We start from the raw sequence: 16490 nt of genomic DNA, 5'->3' as shown, positions 1-16490 counted from the left end.
AGTAAATGCTTCTGGTATTTCTTTCGCAGTAAATATTTAAACTGGAAGATGTGGTCTCGACTTTGGAAGTGATGTTCGAAAAGTCAAGCTGATACATACGCTGTAAGGTTGCCCGATTTAAACACAGACAATTAAACATACATACCACACAAAATGTTTATACGTTTTAACAGACACAATAATATTATATAATATAATAATATGTTGAATATATGTACAAGTGTATTCATATACATATATATATATATATATATATATATATATATATATATATATATATATATATATATATGTATATATATATATATATATATATATATATATATATATATATATATATATATATATATATATATATATATATGTATATATATATATATATATATATATATATATATATATATATATATGTATATATATATATATATATATATATATATATATATATATATATATATATATATATATATGTATATATATATACATATATATATATATATATATATATATATATATATATATATATATATATATATATATATATATATATATAAACCATATTTTGTAGAATAAAGAATGGTAATGATAAATTACTGGATAAACTACGTGATTAAATACTGGAATTGTCGCGAGATCTACCTAATAAAGGACACAAAGAAGCGAAAACTCTTCCTCTCAAAACTTTTCTTTGAAATCACATACAAGTGTCGATGAATTTTCTGTGAAATGATTTTGCGACACTTGCCACAACTTCAAAGAACCGACGAGAGATTAAAATGGACGTAACAAATTATGTTTACGTCGTAAATAAACGCAAATTTAAATAAACCAGCCTCGGGAAAATAATTAAGTACTACAAATTTTTAAATACGAAACGATAACAATAAGGAGAAAATAAGACGGAAAGTATTACTTTTACGTCACAGCGACAGTGTACACATTGAACGTCTACATTTCAAGTTTGAAAGACGACAGGAAACTTGCATGTAATTACAGTGCTAGAGTATCACTTAAATTTGGACACTCGTGGGCTTTCATATTGCCCCCCCCTTGAAACAATGTGGCAAATGTCTGCCGCGGTAATGTCATTGCGATGGCGTCAGTATGCAACATTGAGATAGTGAATGAAACAGAATGATATTAGAATCTGTTCATGACAATTTAAAAAGTAAGAGAGTAATTTTAATTGTAAATCTTGGTTATTTCATGTATGTATATATAATTTATGTACTACATAAATATTTACACATAACTAAAACATTTACTACATCCATTATTATGTAAAAATAATAATGAATCGAAACTTTTATTTCAATTTAAAACCATTGGGTTGATAGTTAGTCAATCGTCCAGTCAACTTTAGTGAATACGAAACGAAAAAGAAAATAAAATGAATAAATACATATATAATATGAAAATAAACATTAAATATGTTCAACCCGTAATAATATGTTAAGGTAATGGCACAATTCAACATGAGTTGATCTTAGATAGTTTTTTAACATCAATTCATAAATGCGAATTGATTTCAAATAGCAAAACTTCAACTACAAAGGATTGAGTGGATTGTGTCGTTACCTTATATTTACATTTTTTTTTTTTATCAAAACTCAAAATATTTGTAATTAATTTAACGCAATAAACTTTTATATAATACATTTATGTATGCAAATGAGATACAATTCAACCGTCACGATTAGGACGAATTCAGACTGCTGACAATTTTTGGCTAAATTAACACTGCGAAGATGATCCTGGCTGATCGTCGTCATACTTTGGTCGTTTGTGACGGGTGCTCCGTTTTGAATAGGGATGCATCAAATTGGCGGTCTTGATTTGTTCAGCTAGGTATTTGGGTAAAAATCCAAATGGGATAGTCTCCTCGGCAGCATTGAATGGGACCGTCTCGGAGGAGCTTCCCTCCAGAATGTTTTCTTCTGATTTATTTCCAGGAGAGTGACCCAGTTTGCTATCAGATGCTTCTGAAGTTTTTTGTAAATGCTCTTCACTTGTTATATCCAACTTCTTATAAAAAGCTATGTAAGGAGTGCAAACACCTTGCAGTGTATACAATGCTTGTTCAGTACAAGGGTTAACTTCGGCATCGTTGAACATGTACCAATTGTCAGGACCATCTTTAGCAATTGTATAATAGTGCCCGTCGTCGAGGTTGGCTCCAGAGTGGATAATGACTGCATACAATTCATAGAACTTCTTGACATTCCGCTTTTCGAGAATTGTTATGTGTTTATCGAGTCGAACTTTGTGGAAGAGTTTCGCACGTTTCGCACGCTTGGGGTCATAGAAAAAATGTTTTAATACTACTATTAGATTTTTTGGGGCACTCTCAATAGAAACCGATCGCTCGGCATCTTGCAAGCTCTGGCAACTTTGGCAATTGTAGCGATTGTCCCCAACTAGATTTTCTGGCGAACAGTAATATTCCAACAATTGAGTTATTGAATAATCTTCGGGCTTCTCTTTTTCATCTGGGAATGCAAGCTGCAAGTCCCAAAAAGCATCAGCTTTTGAGCTGACGAAGTTACATCGCAGACATTGTGTGGATGTGTTCATCACACCCGCAAACACTTTTTGCACTAATGTTCGAAGCGTGGCTGAATCTGGGTTAGAACTGTTCTGTTCAAATCTCATATATCTTCGTTTTCCATCTAAATTTTCTATATTGTATCGCTTGCGTCCACCTGAAAAGTTTATAACATTCATATGTAGATGTTTAGAATTGAATAAATCTTTTTTTGCTTGAGAGATATTTGTCATTAGAATACAAATTTTTTGCATATGTATTTATTATAATTACATCAATTTTTACTGTATTCATATATGAAAGTATCAATAGATAAAGTTTTATTTTTAATTGTCGTTCATAAAAGTTTTATTAAATTGAATATTATCCAAATACCTCCATCTTCATTTTTGAGATCGCAAATATTATCCGCAGCACCAGCTGTCATATCCAGAGCAGGAGAAAAGTCGGGTAAAGATATGTCGGGTGACAGTAAGTTCAAGCAATCCAAATTATCATCAAATTCGTAATTTTCTTTCGGAGAATCGGTGTTGTTGTATTTTACTGATAGTAAGTAACATTCATGTTCATGAAGCTTATCCAAAAGATGACTGAAAAAATATAATATAATTTAAAAATGACAGATTTCTTAATGAATATTGCAATAATAGCAATGATAGCAACTTACTAAATAAATTCAGAACTATCTTGCTGTGACCCTCTTGTAAAGTTGATTGGTTTGGACAGCCAAAAGATATCTTGCGGGTTGACGAACGGAATTTTAGAAAAGAGCATATGAGCAAACAAGGATTTCAGTTTGCATAACAGAGGGAATTTCAAATTGCTCAGGACAATTCCATTACTAAATCTATAGAAAAGTCAAAATTCGAATGTATAACAAACATGAATAAAATGCTAAATCTAGTATGGTTTTACATTAATTGCGTAGCGTAAAAATATTTATATATAATACAACATTTGTTTTCACTAATTTATTATACAACAATAATGTAAAACAACACCAGTTCAATTAATTTGCTTAGGAAACATGTGAACAGTTAAACCCTTCATAGTACAACCCGTTCTTTGATATTTGAATCATATGTACAATATATAAGTTTTTAATGCAAAACCTGAAATCATTATAAAATATGTATAATATATATATATATATATATATATATATATATATATATATATATATATATATATATATATATATATATATATATATATATATATATATATATATATATATATATATATATATATATATATATATATATATATATAAAAAAACAATTCTTAGATCCAGGATGAACTCTAAAGGATTTCACCAATATAAATAAATCGCTTGCAGCTGATATAATATAACATTCGAATACGCAAAACGAAATACAAATAAGCGTTCAATAAAAATTATTTTCATTCATTGCTTAGTCTATTTAAATTGAGTCGTCTCAATTACTATGTACACATAATATGATTTTACACATGGCATTGAAGAGAATATCAAAATCGCAAAAATCACATGATTACAAACATATAATAATCTCCTTAAAAACTATAATTGCTAGTATTGATCAATTTACATGTACGATTATGCAAGCACATTTCATAATAATATACATAAGTTCAAGAAACATATTCGCACTAACGCAAAATGAAACAACAAGAGCAGATAGCGCAATATAATTTATGTTGAAATTTTATAAATATTTTATATATTTAATAAGATTACTCACTGTTTCGTCATAAGAAGCGCTTGCAATGCGCTGTTCATATAGCAGGTGTTGCCTAGATTTATAAGGCCAACTTTGGAAAACGCCTTAGACGATGATTGGCGTTTTTTAGAAGACTTCTTCCAAATGCTCACATCCATAATGTAGCAGTTATTCGACTTAATGTGCGAATCCAAACAATTGACCTAAAAATCGATCAAATACAAATCAATTAAAATTATCAATACAATGAAAATGATAAATAAACAACGAAACCTCTTATAACCTAACATCCAATATATGTACATACATAAATACATTTATCGAGCTTCTGCTACAAAGCCAACGGCAGTCAAAATTTTGACAAGTATTATTAGTGTTTTAAGTATTGAATAATGTATTCTTTGTTCGTTGGAGGTAAAATGCATTTATATTTATGATAACCTATGATTCAATGCCAATGGCTAAAGACCGATATGCATTGAAAAAGATTTCACTTAAAGGATGTTGTTCGTTTTTAAATTTAAACATACATACATATGTACATATCAATAACACTCATTTAAATTCAACAAGCCATACATTAGTTATCTATGTATACAGGGAATTATGATTCAGTAGCTATAATCGACATACATATATGTATGTTACGCCCAATTTGTGAAATTGCTCAGTTCACGAACATGTCAGAAAAACGCTCCATTCATGAACGGTGCAAGTTAAATGCTTCTTTACAAACCTCTTACTTTTTCTTGAAGTATGCAGAGATTTTTTTGATAGGGTTTTCAAAGTCAACTTGCTAAAAATTCACGTTTGTGCGATTTTTCGCATTTAATTATTTTCTCTGGTTACCATCTCCTAATAATATACATACATAATTTTATTTGTTATGTTATCTTTAAATTGCATGTATTTCATAAATAATGTTACAAAGCATTGAAATTGATCTCTATTTTGTTTGAAAATGATGTCTAAAGAAATGTATGCCAAATCAATAAATAATAAATCAATTTATTGTTATCAGCCAGTGATGAATGGGAGCACCATCGAGGGCACAAAAAATATTCAGTAATAATAATACCAGGTTGTTTTTCAACTAAAATAACCGGGTAGCCGATGATTGTGGTGTTTTCTCCTGCTATTATTTTTCATAGACTAGATCATTGGTTCTTAACCTTGTTGGAGGTGCTGACCCGCACCAGTTTCATATGCGCATTCACCGAACCCTTAACTGATTTACCGAACCCCTGGGGTCCGGTAAATCAGATCGAGCAGATCGTCGCGTACCTATACCCCAATTTCAATTCCGCGTGTGAGCACTAATTATAGACAAAACTATTTTCTGTGGCGAACAAATAAAACCGTTATTCGATTTACGAGAGACCATAACCTTGATATTTTTGATAATACGCATGAGCAAGCAAGGCGAGCAATAGTTAAGTCATTTTTTGAATAATCTTACTAACTGTGAAATTTAATATTCACATTGAATTATTTAATTTCTCTGTTTTTTCTCATGCTAATTTCCAAATTTTATGTATGACTACGTGTATGTTTACCCTTTAGTTTATTACTACCAGCAGAAACCTATAATAGGCTTTTGTTATGTATTTTATTATTTGTTCTGTTTTGATTTAAGACTGTTGGTTTTCATTTTAAAATAAAATAAAAATAAGATTTGTCAATAGGAGAAAAATATACAATTCCCGTTGGTTAGAAAAATGCTTGGGATATACATATGTAATGACCCACATACACGGTATTGATTAAATTCTAAATGAGAATAAAAAGATTTCTACAGATTTCAAATAATTTCAACGTACAATTTCAGTGTATTTTTCTTTGTGTGTTGGATGAAGTTCGAGAAGAGCCGTGAAGGCCTCAACCAAGTTTTGAAGTACTGATCGACTATCTGGAGATGTGTCACTTGCCAAATTTTCGAGCACGGCTGGTACATCATGAGCGATCTAAAAAATAAATAAGTAATGCAGAAGTCAATTAATTTATTCTTATTTAATACAATCAGACAAAATTAATTTAAAATTATTATACCCTATCAAAAGTATCGATGGAATCACGTGTTGAGGCCAAAATATGTAAGAAAACGTTGATAGCTAAAATTCGTACAGCTGGAAATTGCAACGAATTAAAAAGTCCACTTATCACGTCCATAGACACATCTAGAAGTATGTCAAATTTATTCAGTTCCTGGAAAAATTAAAATTAAAAACTATTAAATCCCACATTCGTTACTACAACGATGATTTACAAATGTGCAAAACAAACCTGAAGTGCTTTCATGAAAGAAATGATGCACCGATGAAGTGACGGAGTGCCTTCCCAATAGCATAACCAATGGCACAAAGTCGTCAAAGCAGTGCGCAGATGATTATCTCTGTCAGCGACAGGTCCGACGATCATTCCACTATCATCATTGGTAATAATGGCACTGACAAACCGAGGTACTCCAATGTGCATAGCCGGCGAAAGACTCATTACAATACTAGCAGCTGGACAAGTAGTAGGTCCTGAAAAATTTTAAATCACAAATTGAGACATTTAATTACAAACAGACCCGAGTGAGAACAGATCGACTTTCGTGACAGACTCACCGGCATTCGAGATGATATCGTATAATTGCTTCAAGAGACCGAATAGCAGTGTGAATCTTGAGTTGGGTTCGATTTCAGCAACCATCTTCTTCAAATAGTCCTCCACCTGTTGCACTTGGGTGTAAAAAGTCGTACGCTCGTTAGCATCACTTGGAATTTCGACTTTGGCTGAAAAAATAATGTCAACGAAATTAATAGACAACTCGACGACATACACTTGTGTATTGTGCATAGTGGAATATTGAATTATACTAACACAGGAGTACAACTATGGATTTACACCATTGTATTAAATCCGATGGTGAAAGCATGTACACCTTTGAAATGTCCAAGCGATGGGCAAGAAGACCTATGTTGTTTTCAGGCATCAGTTCATGCTTTTTGACGGCCATCTTGAATGTTATCTGAAATTGAAGAGTAAAATTACTTTTAATTAATGTTTTGAGCTGTACATATAAAAAAAACTCTTTATTTTTCAAAAGAGTGATAATGGAACAAATCACTATTCCTGGAAATCCTATTTTATATAAGAAATCATTTGCATGAAATATTATACAACGAAACTTTTGTAACGTTCAGTAACAAATTTTTGTATTGTCACTTTTAAAAATGAACGAATTTTTGACATGTGAATTTAAAGGTCACGGACACTTTTCAATAAGACTGCAAACAATAAGAGACTTCATTGTATCCAAATAGCCCATAGAAATACTAAAAAGCGTGGACTGAACCTGGTACAAGTCTACAGGAAGTCTTCTGTGTGCAATTGGCCTTAAAGATATCTAATCTCCCTAAAAGGTGACGACCCGCGTTTACAATGATTTAAATTGCAAATTAGGTTTGCAATGCGAAAATATTATTCTACACTGAAAATTCGATGTTTCAATAATCGAATAATGCAAGAAAATTTTTCTTGAGGCTGTCAAAGCTGAATAATCCAACAAATGTCATCGACACGGCAAACAAAGTCATGATTGCGATACAATATAGTCTTCGTTTTAATGATTAAATTCACCATAATTAAAAAAATTTAAACATACATACATACTAAATATAGAAAATATTTACCTGTATTTTTCGAATTAAACTGAAAATCTGCTACTTCTTCAATTGAACCAATTGTGGGATTCACCAAAGCAATTGACCTGAAACAAATAACGATAATAATTATTACAAATGATAAATTGACTATTTTTATTAATGCTTATAAGCTAAATAGCAACGCTCGAAAACTGAAAACAAGTTGGAATTATGATTCAGGTACTTTCGTTTGCGTCAATAATATAGTATACAGCGGATGTGGAGTGGAATTATCAATGTGATAAATTTCTTGAGTCAGAGTTTCGAAAAATCAATTATTCTGAAGTAAAAAATCAAACTTCACTAAAACACACATACAAAGCGTACTTTGATTAATATTAACAATGTATGTTTACCTGAAAAGTTGATTAATATGCTATTCTTATTAACAAACGGAAATGTATAAACCATTTAAAAATAATGTTACATGATTTTTTGTAGCGACTGTTTGAAATAGAATAATATTTTTTATACGTATCTGCATAATCAATGGTTGGGTGATTTTTACGGATAGGATTATTCTGTATACAACAAAATAGTCCTGATATATTTTTCTATACACGATGATTCCAGGCACAGATTGTTCTGCACTTATATACGTACAAGTGATGCTACCAGGCGTCGCTCGGTAAATGGAAATGCAGTCTAGTAGTGAGAACACCGTCGAAGCATGAAAAAATCTTCAATTTGTTTTTTTATTAAATTTATTTGGATCGAAAAAAATTTACATTATTTAACGACCGATCAAACACAAACGTCTTGGACCAATCCAGCCAATCGGAAACGACTTTGCCAACAGCCAATCAGAAACAAATTACAGACGCCGTTTCGATTTTGTATACAAGATGTATACTTCTATAATTAGGGTTGCCATAATTGTCGGACCATAGACAGGGACATACGAAATTGAATCATGTTTAATTTAATTTAATTTTACTCATTCTCGTGTCTTCACTCTTAATCAAATAAGAAGAAATATTTTTGGCGGACGATACAAACACAATCTTGAATTATGAGTATCGGATTTAATATGCTCTTTTATGCTGAATTCTCCGCTGTGTTGAATTGGGGTCTACCTCACGGGACCGAAAGTGAAACGCCCGAAAACGCAAATATCGGAAGGCAAAGATCGAAAATCGAAAGATCTTTAGTCGAAAGATAAAAAAGGGTCTCTCCCCCCGTCGTACATACTCGCTTAATTTGCGAGAGCAGGATACAACAGGAACAGCCTTTTCCTCCCGTATTCTGCGCGCGCACATTAAACAAGGCTGTATGACAAAAAGAGAGATAATTTCACTGCATGCCACTGATATATATTATATATACATAGTACCGTTTACCATGCACCCTTTTTTTTTATCTTTCGACTTAAGATCTTTGCCTTCCGATATTTGCGTTTTCGGGCGTTTTACTTTCGGTCCCGTGAGGGAGACCGGTTGAATTGATATAATAGTATTGCAAATTGAGCAGTGTGCTTTGTATTCATTCCTTCCTTTTTTAATACATGACCACTCCTTTGTGTAGTCGTCAGAAAAGTGACACTTTCTTCTTCCCATGGTTGTAAAAGTTTAAGGAATCAACTATATTATGAAATGAATAAGTAGGTAACCTGGTAACTTGAAGAGAAAATTGGAAAAACCGACTTGTCTTCCCGAATCTCAACGCAAATTGGTGAAAACACCGAGCTCCCGTCCGACTTTGACAAAAAGGCAAATTATGATGCAATCCCTATCTGACAAATATAGCCCCTAGCCGTATGTTACCATTGTGCAAACCCACTTAATTATATATTATCAGTAAGATATAATTTTAAATAATATCTATGGAAAACTGGGACACTGGGACGCAAGCCTCAAAACGGGGACATGTCCCCGTCAACTGGAACGTATGGCAACCCTATCTATAATAGATGGAAGAATTTTTTTTTTCAAAGTAAACATTTGAATTATTGAAACATTCCTGATTTCAATATATCGATCGAAATGCAAAGTACAATGAATCAAATTTCAAATTTAAAAAAACATTGAATTATTATTTCCCTAAATGTACTATTACATATAATATATTAAAATCAATTTCGAATCGTATATCGTAGAAAGAGACGCGGCATATTAAACTTTAAATTATTAATTCCGTTGATCCGAATTGCGATATTTTACCGAGAGCACAATTACGTGTATACAAGCCACTAGTTTTATAATAAATGAAGCGTGCGGCCGAACATAGATATACGTTATACTTTATATTAGACCTAAATAAATAAAGTACTAATGCACTATGTGATAAGTGATATAACAATACATATCTATATTATACTTGCGATCTATAGCAATATTAATTACTCCCGAGTCCACGACACAGCCGCGCCCGACGTGTATCTAGACTCTACTGACAAATTCATACAAACCATTATGAACCCCTTCCACTTACATTTGAAAAAAAAAGTGAATATAGATCGGTAGACGTATGAATAAAACATTTTCGAAAAAATGTATTTTTTCCAGTCGCTCGCTTCAACTGTCATATTATAATATTCATTTGTTATGTTGGCTTTAAATTGCATTTATTTTATAAATTGTGTTAGAGAGCATTGAAATTGATTTCTATTGAAACTGAACATTCAATTTACTAAAATGAAACATGAAAATGCTAAATTAAAAAAAAAACCCCTAAAAATGTTATCGAAATACGAGAGAAATAAAACATAAATATTATATTCATGGTGCTGCATAAGTATATGGATCCTTTTCAAATATGTCGTATCCGAGACTTCATATTCGGAATCTTTCAAATTAATGCTTTCAAATCTTGCTTTTAAAAAAAAAAACGTACCGTACAAATGTTACACGCACAAAATACGAGCTTACTTACATAATTTGTTGTTTGGCATTGAAAAAATGTTTTTCGTAATTCTACGTAAAGGGTCTGAACCGCGTAATAAACATTATGTTCGAATAACACGAAAAGGCTTCATGAAAAATCACGTAACGCGAAATATTATTCTGATCCTGACGATGTTCTTTATATATTTTCATTGATTTATTGTCTATTAAAACGAAACAAAATACGCCTAATGCGAAAATATTCCGCATTTCTAAATGTCAAAGATGTTTACTGATAACGGTCGGGTTGCTTACGGACTGACAACAAAAGACGCCTACTGTGAAAATATTTCGCATTTATTTCTAAAGGTCAAAGATATTTACTGATTACAGCACGGTCGGTTGCTTACAGTTTATTGACGTCTGAAGGATAGAGCCTAGAAGTGAGTGACATATCTCTGAAAGTAATGAATTTCGCGTTTGCGAATTTATCTCCCTCAAATGAGGGCGGTGATACAAAAATAGCGTCGTAAGCAAAACGCCATTTTGTTTGAGCTTATAAAATGAAGTTACTTAAGATGCCAATACATAAATACTATACATGTACATATCTGTAGAGCATTATTTTTTGAAAGCAGACAAATATTGGTTTTCTTAAAGCGAAATATTTGTTAAACGATTGTATGTACATATTTTTAAAAAAAGTTTACTTTTACGTCATAAATGAAAAAAAAAGTTGCATATAATAGACACATATGCATATGTAGTTTTCACTTTTAATCCATGTTTATCTAATACAGTAAAATGTCTTTTAAATTAATTTGGGGTTGTGTGACACTCGGCTGTTATAAAAAATGGATCACCACCATCTGTGATATAATATGTACATATAAGCAGAGATCAGCTAAACCTGGGTGCTTTATTGTTAATTTCTTGGAAAGGACATTTTTTACAAGCTTTTTGTGCTACCTTGCTTTGAACACTGATGGTTTTTCTAAGAAATTGACCATATATCAGAATAGCGCACTCACATGTAGCCGATCTTTGCATATAAGCATCAAAAAGTACAAAAGATGAAATATTGCTCGGATCCTTTATGCATATTCATTTATCCTTTATATGTACATATGTAGTTCTAAATATCAGCATACATATAACAAAAGACAAAAATTAAGCACCGCTAATTTCGTAAAATAAATAAATGGGTACTTCTTTGTTATATGGGCGCAACCGAGCATTCAATATACACATTTACACTAACACAAATAAATACACAGCAGTTACATGAATTTGGTAGGTTCGCCAACAATCTGTCCGACAGTTCTATAATTTAAATAATTAAAAATATTTATTCAAGATTTGTCTATAAATCGAAAATGTTACCGACCAATGCGTTTTAGTTTTTACATTGCAATGAACGCTAAAAATTCGCTGTGAAACAAACCCTGACTTTATCAAATCGCTTTATGTTATTATTTTTGTCGGAGTGTCCCTGAATTTAGTATATTGTTCGATGTAACGTCAATCACTGGTTGCGTACTGTCACTTTACTAAAACTATTTGCGATATCTAGAGGCTGTTCATTTAACTGCCGTGTATTCGATTGTGTTAGTGTAACAAATGGTTGAACAGGTTGCTCGTTACATACACCTAGAAGCAATGATTTATACATACATATATCAGTTCGGAAATGGAAATAAGAAGAAAAATAGAAATGCAAACGAGGACGCTATTAGTGGCAAGCTTGAACAAGATAGATTCCTTTGAAATGTGGTGTTACCGGAAGATATTAAAGATCTCCTGGAAGGAACATGTGAAGAACAAAACTGTCCTCCAGTTGCTTCACAAAAAACATAGAACAATGGTAAATATAGTAAAGCGCCGAAAATTTTGGCCACGTTATTCGTGGCCTCAAGTATCGCCTTCTACAAACAATAATAGAGGGCAAACGGTGGCTTGGGAGAAAGAGGGTTTTTTGGCTCCGGAACATCAGATCGTGGATGGGACTCGAAAAATTATTCCAACTAGCTGGTGATAAGGCAGAAATAGCATAGGCTATTTCTGCTATTTCAAGGAAGACTGCAAGGAAAATGGGTGAACGAAATTAGAAAAATGTGTGGGGTGAGATGGATGAGTGTTGCGCAAAAAAGAGACGAGTGGAAGTGTGTTGGAGAGGCCTTCATCCAGCAGTGGATGGCGAATGGCTGTAAATGATGATGATGATATATATATATATATATATATATATATATATATATATATATATATATATATTCTGACAAGTTAAAAATATTACAACTGAAAATATACTTCAACTATAATGGCAGTTGGTAACAGGTTAGATGGAAAAAAATCCAACTAGTCAAAATATATTACAACTGGAAAATACACTTCAACTGTAACATAATATACTTGATGCTCGGTTGCACCCATATAAACAAAAAGTATCGAAAAATATATATATAAAGGGTTTGGTATAGAAATATATTTAAGAAAATGGCGAATTCTGCATTTTGATTGTTCAGACAAAAGAAAACTGGAATACCATGAAAAAAAAAATCAATATCTAATTCATTCGAGACAAAGAATCCTACAGCCGTTGAATAGTCAATGTATTTTAATAAGAGCTTATATAAGATGGAAAAAACTAGCATATGGAAGCGTACATATGCTAGAGCAGTCGATACAAATGTATAATACATACAGACATAATGCAAAATAATATACAAACATAAACAATCCAGGAATAATAAAAAAATAGACACGCCTCATTATTGAAACATTAATCGAAAATGTTGACATATTGAAACACGCGCTCAAATTCGTTTCCGGTGCCATTACAAATCTGTCAATATGTTGACATTATGCTTCATTTGTTAGTGTAATATGGCAAAAAAAAAAAAAGTAAACGCTTGACACGTTTTCTCGTTTCAATGATTTATTTGTTGACGATTATCGTAATTTCATTTATATATACTGATGTCAATGTTTATTTATACGAATACGAAGCTGATTTATGTGGTTGCATGTAATTTGAGAGTGTGAGATAGCGCACGCTGCATATTTATTTATCTCACAAAGCAGCGAAGATCAGCACCAGAGTACAATGCAAGGGTAAAGAATAATCAAACCAGATAGATGTTGACCTTGTTGACAACGATTCAGATGTATTAAATTCGTCTTTGATCGTCGGGAGAAACACTAGTCCACTTGGGGCACCACTGAAAGACAGACTGTGCAGACGGTTCTAAGCATTTTTACCTGGTAATTTTTAATTAACCTTAGCTCAAACGGCAAATTTTCAATTTGTTGGTTATTCAACCAACATGAACTCCTTTGAAGTAAATGTGCTCAACAAGACAGGCATTTATGTGGATTCCCGCCTTCACGGCTGCGGCAAACCTTAACATTTTGTTTGAAAGTAATTAAGCTGTTGTTTATTCGCACAAACCTTTTCACTTAATATAAATACAATTTTTTCATCTAGATATATGCACGTTTTATATAATTGCAATTATTCCGTGACGCAAACGAAAGATATGAAAGCAAATGATACGATGTTACACTAAATTGTATTATTGAAAAATTTCTAGGATGGACACTTATTGAACATTGAATTATACACGTCTACGTGAGTTAAACTATGGATACTTTCAATTCGTAGACTACAATTTACATGTTTTGAAATCTCGCATTGGCTTCCGTTCAGTTCGGAAAATCGAGACAATTTGCATCTTTGAATGTCTATTTAAGCCTGAGTCAAACAATATGCATTATTCATTTGCAACAACACTGTGGCTGTTTTCAAATGATATCTGCAATTCAAATATAGTCCTGCATAAAGGATCTGACCTAATATGCTGATAAGTTCATCTTTTATGCACTATGTAAGAAGTAAGCTCATTAAATTTAGCAATATGTTTGCAACCGTATGTTTGTATTCAATTTTATAAATTATATATATATATTATTATTTTTAATTTGAAATTAAGAATGTAATATTGATTCTTATTGAATAACCATTTCATTTATCTGTATATAATTATTGTTTAAAGTATTTTAATCTGGAATATTTTGACTAGGTTAGTATTGATTTATGTATTCTTTGTTGTGGTTCATCTCAGTAAGATGTATCAGATTCAAACCCAAAATGAATCTATCGCTATTTTTATTATAAATAAGTACAGTAGCTATTACTAAATAACAAGAAAATAGCATTTTACAGGTAATACATGTCTATTTTATACGATTTTCATGCAACATAAATGGGAAAATGCTGTTTTACGACAATTATTTCGAAATTACGCAGTGCAATTTCAGCACACATTTCAATGATTAAACGGACTGCAATCAAAAAGGAACAAATTTTTTTTTCTTTGTTTATACGCGTATTAAGCAATAGGATCGATACATTTTTCCCATTTGTTCCGATTTTTTATGGTATTCTCTAGAATATATTTAGCATATGAAAGCGGAATTAAGCGTTATCTTATATTTACACATATGCACACAAAAACTTCAACTAATTACATATACATTTATAAATATATACATAGCAATATGTTGTCGATTTTATAAATGGTGGGGGTATGTTGTATGTAGGTCAGTAATTCGCCCATAAAGATTACAGGACGCTCTATTATACAATGTGATGGATCAAATGTTCTAGAAATATGAGTTGGTTGAATGACGACCAGACAAAAAAAAAGTAAAAACAGTGAATTTTGAAAATATTATTCGAACGTGTTAAGTCGAAACCGTGTAAATCGAGCATTTGATGTAATAACATCTGTCCATATAAGCTGCGATCCTTGCAATTGATGGCCATATTTAATGTTTTTACGTTTCCTTTGTTTATGTATTCGAAGAATGGGAGGGATTGCAGTGGGGAGGAGAGGGGGTCAGCGTGGAGAGGTCAGGTGGAGAGGGCGCGTCGATCATCTGACATGTCTCGACTGTAAACAACTGGACATGCTTTGACACGTCACATCGGAGGGGGTAGCTGGGGAGGGGGCGCTGGGGGCGAAGGCACTGTGAAGAGGGCTGAGCCTTGGGGTTGGGGGAAGCTCTGCACGACGGGGGAATGGTGGGTGGTGGGTGGTGAGAGGGCGACGGTCGACACACACAAAAGTCAACTGTGGCGCGCGCATGCGCATAAGGCTCGTGCGCGCTCTAGTTTCTCGTATACTTACTCGGGATGGTGACGGGGGCCCCACCGCGGCCTGGACGCTCGGCGTCGCCCCCACCGTCCTTTCTTGTGTGTGGCGAACGGACCTGGAGTCCCCGGTTGAAAAAAAAATCGAAACGTTCCGAGCGAACAACCACCCCGACCGACCGCTCTCCATATAATGCACTGGCTTGTCACCGCAGAGCATTTTTCCTGTACAGCCTAGAAAATGTCTAATAAATAAATAGCGTAGTAAATCATTTCTCCGCACGAATACAATTTCAAATAAAAAAATAAGAAGAGGCTAGTAAAAAATCACCGGCATTTTTATCATCGTTAATATTTATAGCCATTCGGTGAAAGCCTCTTTATAACACATATTTATTCGAGCAACCCTTATTTATTTTTATTTTTATTTAAATCTTATTTAATTAAATGATTATCCAACTAACTCTATATAATTTTTAAGCGCCTCAGATAATTTTTTAAAAATCGAAATCATTATATTTTAGTCAATATGTTAGAAATTATTTACGTGCCAAAGAAATCCTCTATGTTTGGCAT

The 16490-nt window shown here is 32.4% G+C and overlaps 1 protein-coding gene across 1 annotated transcript; it reads right to left on the bottom strand.

Annotated features, from left to right (window-relative positions):
• Nucleotides 1-1387: 1387 nt before the first annotated feature.
• On the bottom strand, nucleotides 1388-16145 carry DUBAI (Deubiquitinating apoptotic inhibitor). The gene is made up of 11 exons (XM_077445294.1): nucleotides 15952-16145; nucleotides 7926-8002; nucleotides 7114-7261; nucleotides 6858-7025; nucleotides 6532-6773; nucleotides 6298-6453; nucleotides 6069-6212; nucleotides 4270-4451; nucleotides 3213-3392; nucleotides 2921-3135; nucleotides 1388-2702 (listed from the first exon to the last, which is right to left on the bottom strand). The coding sequence occupies exons 3-11, from the start codon at nucleotides 7247-7249 to the stop codon at nucleotides 1735-1737; spliced, it is 2391 nt and encodes a 796-aa protein (XP_077301420.1). The 5' UTR covers nucleotides 7250-7261; nucleotides 7926-8002; nucleotides 15952-16145; the 3' UTR covers nucleotides 1388-1734.
• Between the last annotated feature and the right edge of the window lie 345 nt (nucleotides 16146-16490).

This window comes from Arctopsyche grandis, chromosome 2, assembly GCF_051622035.1.
Source record: "Arctopsyche grandis isolate Sample6627 chromosome 2, ASM5162203v2, whole genome shotgun sequence".
Lineage (NCBI taxonomy): Eukaryota > Metazoa > Arthropoda > Insecta > Trichoptera > Hydropsychidae > Arctopsyche > Arctopsyche grandis.
This window is presented reverse-complemented; position numbering and strand designations above follow the sequence as displayed.

Coding starts and splice junctions, on each gene's coding strand:
- DUBAI (XM_077445294.1), bottom strand. CDS start 7,249: ATGGCCGTCAAAAAGCATGAACTGATGCCTGAAAACAACATAGGTCTT. Junction 6,454..6,531: donor CTTTCATGAAAGCACTTCAG/GTTTGTTTTGCA, acceptor TAATTTTTCCAG/GAACTGAATAAATTTGACAT. Junction 3,136..3,212: donor GATAGTTCTGAATTTATTTA/GTAAGTTGCTAT, acceptor ATATTTTTTCAG/TCATCTTTTGGATAAGCTTC.